This window comes from Atta colombica, unplaced genomic scaffold (assembly GCF_001594045.1).
Source record: "Atta colombica isolate Treedump-2 unplaced genomic scaffold, Acol1.0 scaffold163, whole genome shotgun sequence".
NCBI lineage: Eukaryota > Metazoa > Arthropoda > Insecta > Hymenoptera > Formicidae > Atta > Atta colombica.
In genome coordinates, this window is record NW_017259254.1 from 527,229 (window position 1) to 529,807 (window position 2,579).

The window sequence follows — 2,579 nt, forward strand, 5'->3', positions numbered from 1 at the left end:
ATATATATCTTACCAAATCTTCGTTTGTAACAGTGGAAGCATTGACTTTTCCAGATTTGGTATGAATATTAATTGTCGTATCAATAGTCGCATCAAGAACAACACTATTATTGGAAGGGAGAGTTGTCGACTGTGTTAATTCTAGAATTCTTGCTTCTAATCGTGCATGCTTTTTTGCAAGAGTTTCAAACAGACTTAATAATCTCTGACTAACGTAAGGATGTAAAGATGTGAATTGGGCAGACATGTTTGCTAAGGCTGCCAGACAATTTGTGTGAAGATATTTGTCCTAATAATAATAAAAAATATTATAATTTGTAAATGTGCTATATTAATATACATAAAAATTTCATACTTACTCTCATTTTAAACATATTATATTGTATCGTGCGAATCACTACAAGAATTAAAAGACCACCTAACGATATTTCGCTTATGGATCTCTCAGTATACCATGTTACACCTTTAAGCATCTTGAAAAAAATAATTATTACAATCATTATTTTAATCATTACAGAAATATATTTATAAAATAATGATGCTTACAATTTCATGTATTCGTTTGTTAAACGTTTCATCTTCGCTTAAAATTAGCAAGATAATAAGAGACATATAAATATGATGGGATGTATTATTTGGCGCATGATATAATATTTGTAATATTGGAGTTACCTGTAAATATTTCAACGTGAAATTATTAAATATTATATAAAAAAGAATTATTAAATATGTAAGTAAAAAAAATGAGCGTTGACAATACTTGCCAATAATTGTATGTCAGGCCTTCTCATTATATCTTGTTTTACACTCGAGTTTCTATGTAACAACATGTAAAGAAGAAGCGTGACTTCGTCTGTATTTGGTATTTTACAAATGGTATTATATAATTTATTTAAATTAAATTTAAAGGTATCAACTGCTTTCCCTTGCGATATAGTATGATCTTCTGTAATAAAAAATATATTTTTATTCGCAATATGCAATATTAACATTCTATGTCAGGATACTTATGATTAAATTAGATCAGTCCAATATTCACCTTGCATATCTATAAAAGAGAAAAGCGCGTTCCTATATGGATTTTGTGTAGCAGTACAGTGATTCGTCAGAACCAGTAAAAGTAATAGGGATTGACTAGCGAGCGGAGTTTCCGTATCGCGTTTTTTCTCTTCATCTTCAGCAGTGCCATTATGTGTAACCTGTATATTTTTCGAACTACTACCTATGCCCATTCTTATTACATTCCACAACCCAGCTGAAACGATGCTTTACATTAATGCTTTGTAAAATGGACCGATTGCGTTTTGTGATATTGTCATATTTACCAGCAATACTAAATACAATACTACCCCCCGACTGTTGCGTCAGTAATCCCGGGGGAGCGTGTTCCTGTTGAATAAAATTGTGCAACAGTGTACACACCATAGCAGGTGCATGTTGGTTCAGATGCGCGTGCATCGCTATCCTATATACTGTGCTGTATTCGGCTGCAGTTTGAGAAAATAATTGCACCGAGAGCAACACAAGTAAACAATTAATCGCCTCCAAGTGAACAACATATGTAAATTCACTATAAAAAATATAAATACATTTATAACGGACAGTATGCCTTTTTAGACTTAAATGCTGTTTGAGTATGAGTACAAAGCAGATTTTTTTGCTTTCTGACACCAACCAGAATCGATTGGTTCTGATCAAGTTTTCTTTAATACATGTCTACTTGTCAAAAAACCGAAAATTTGCTTCGTTTTGCTCATAATTTTATAGTATATTGTCTTCACTTACCATAAAGGTACATCCGTAATAAGTTCAATCAATGCTTCAATAAAATATGCTAATCTATAAGAAGGAAGTGCATCATTTGCTGTTTGTGGTGCTTCAATATGATTTAGCATTTGTTCTTCACCAATGATTTCAATAAGGTATTTCAAAATACATCTTACAGCAAACAATGCATTATATGTTTGCCATGCCGATATTATACTGTAAATAAACCATGCAATTTTAGACATAAATCAAAAATGTTTTAAATTCGTTTAACATCGCAATTCATTATGTATTAATGAAGCCAATGCATGCTTACTTTTGATTCTGTACAGGTGCTAATAACTCATTGATGCGTATCAAAGCTATTTGTATCAGAGTACCAAAATTGCCAGTAATCAAATTATTAACAAGTAATTGTTGACACGATGAATCCAAACGAGAATCCAATTCTATCTGATCATTCCTCGTAATAGGTGGTCGTATATTATAAGATAGAAATGTACTCCAAAATGAATCATTCGTTGGTATGCTTTGTCTTCCACAGAATCTTCCCAGGTGTACATTCTTGGAGAGATCTTCATAGCGACTTGGTGTTGCACCCATTGCCCCTAATCTTCTAAAAATGAAAAAATGAAATCTTCTAAAAAGACGAAATTTTTAGAATCCAATAAGAGAATCTATTCTTTTTAGCTGAAATTTTGCACAGTTTATCTCTTCTATTTTATTCTCCGATACAAAAAGAAAAAGAAGGATGAATATTGTGCAAGATCAGCTAAAAAACAACTCTACTATTACTCATATTTTATATATAT

The 2,579-nt window shown here is 31.5% G+C and overlaps 1 protein-coding gene across 1 annotated transcript in view; it reads right to left on the minus strand.

Moving 5' to 3' along the window:
• LOC108686005 (dymeclin) overlaps window positions 1-2,579 on the minus strand; it is a 4,175-nt gene that overhangs the window by 1,004 nt on the left and 592 nt on the right. The window contains 8 exon segments of the mRNA XM_018191037.1: window positions 14-289; window positions 360-473; window positions 547-672; window positions 765-946; window positions 1,040-1,255; window positions 1,326-1,570; window positions 1,786-1,983; window positions 2,084-2,383. Coding sequence (XP_018046526.1) covers window positions 14-289; window positions 360-473; window positions 547-672; window positions 765-946; window positions 1,040-1,255; window positions 1,326-1,570; window positions 1,786-1,983; window positions 2,084-2,370 — 1,644 coding nt within the window. The 5' untranslated portion in view covers window positions 2,371-2,383.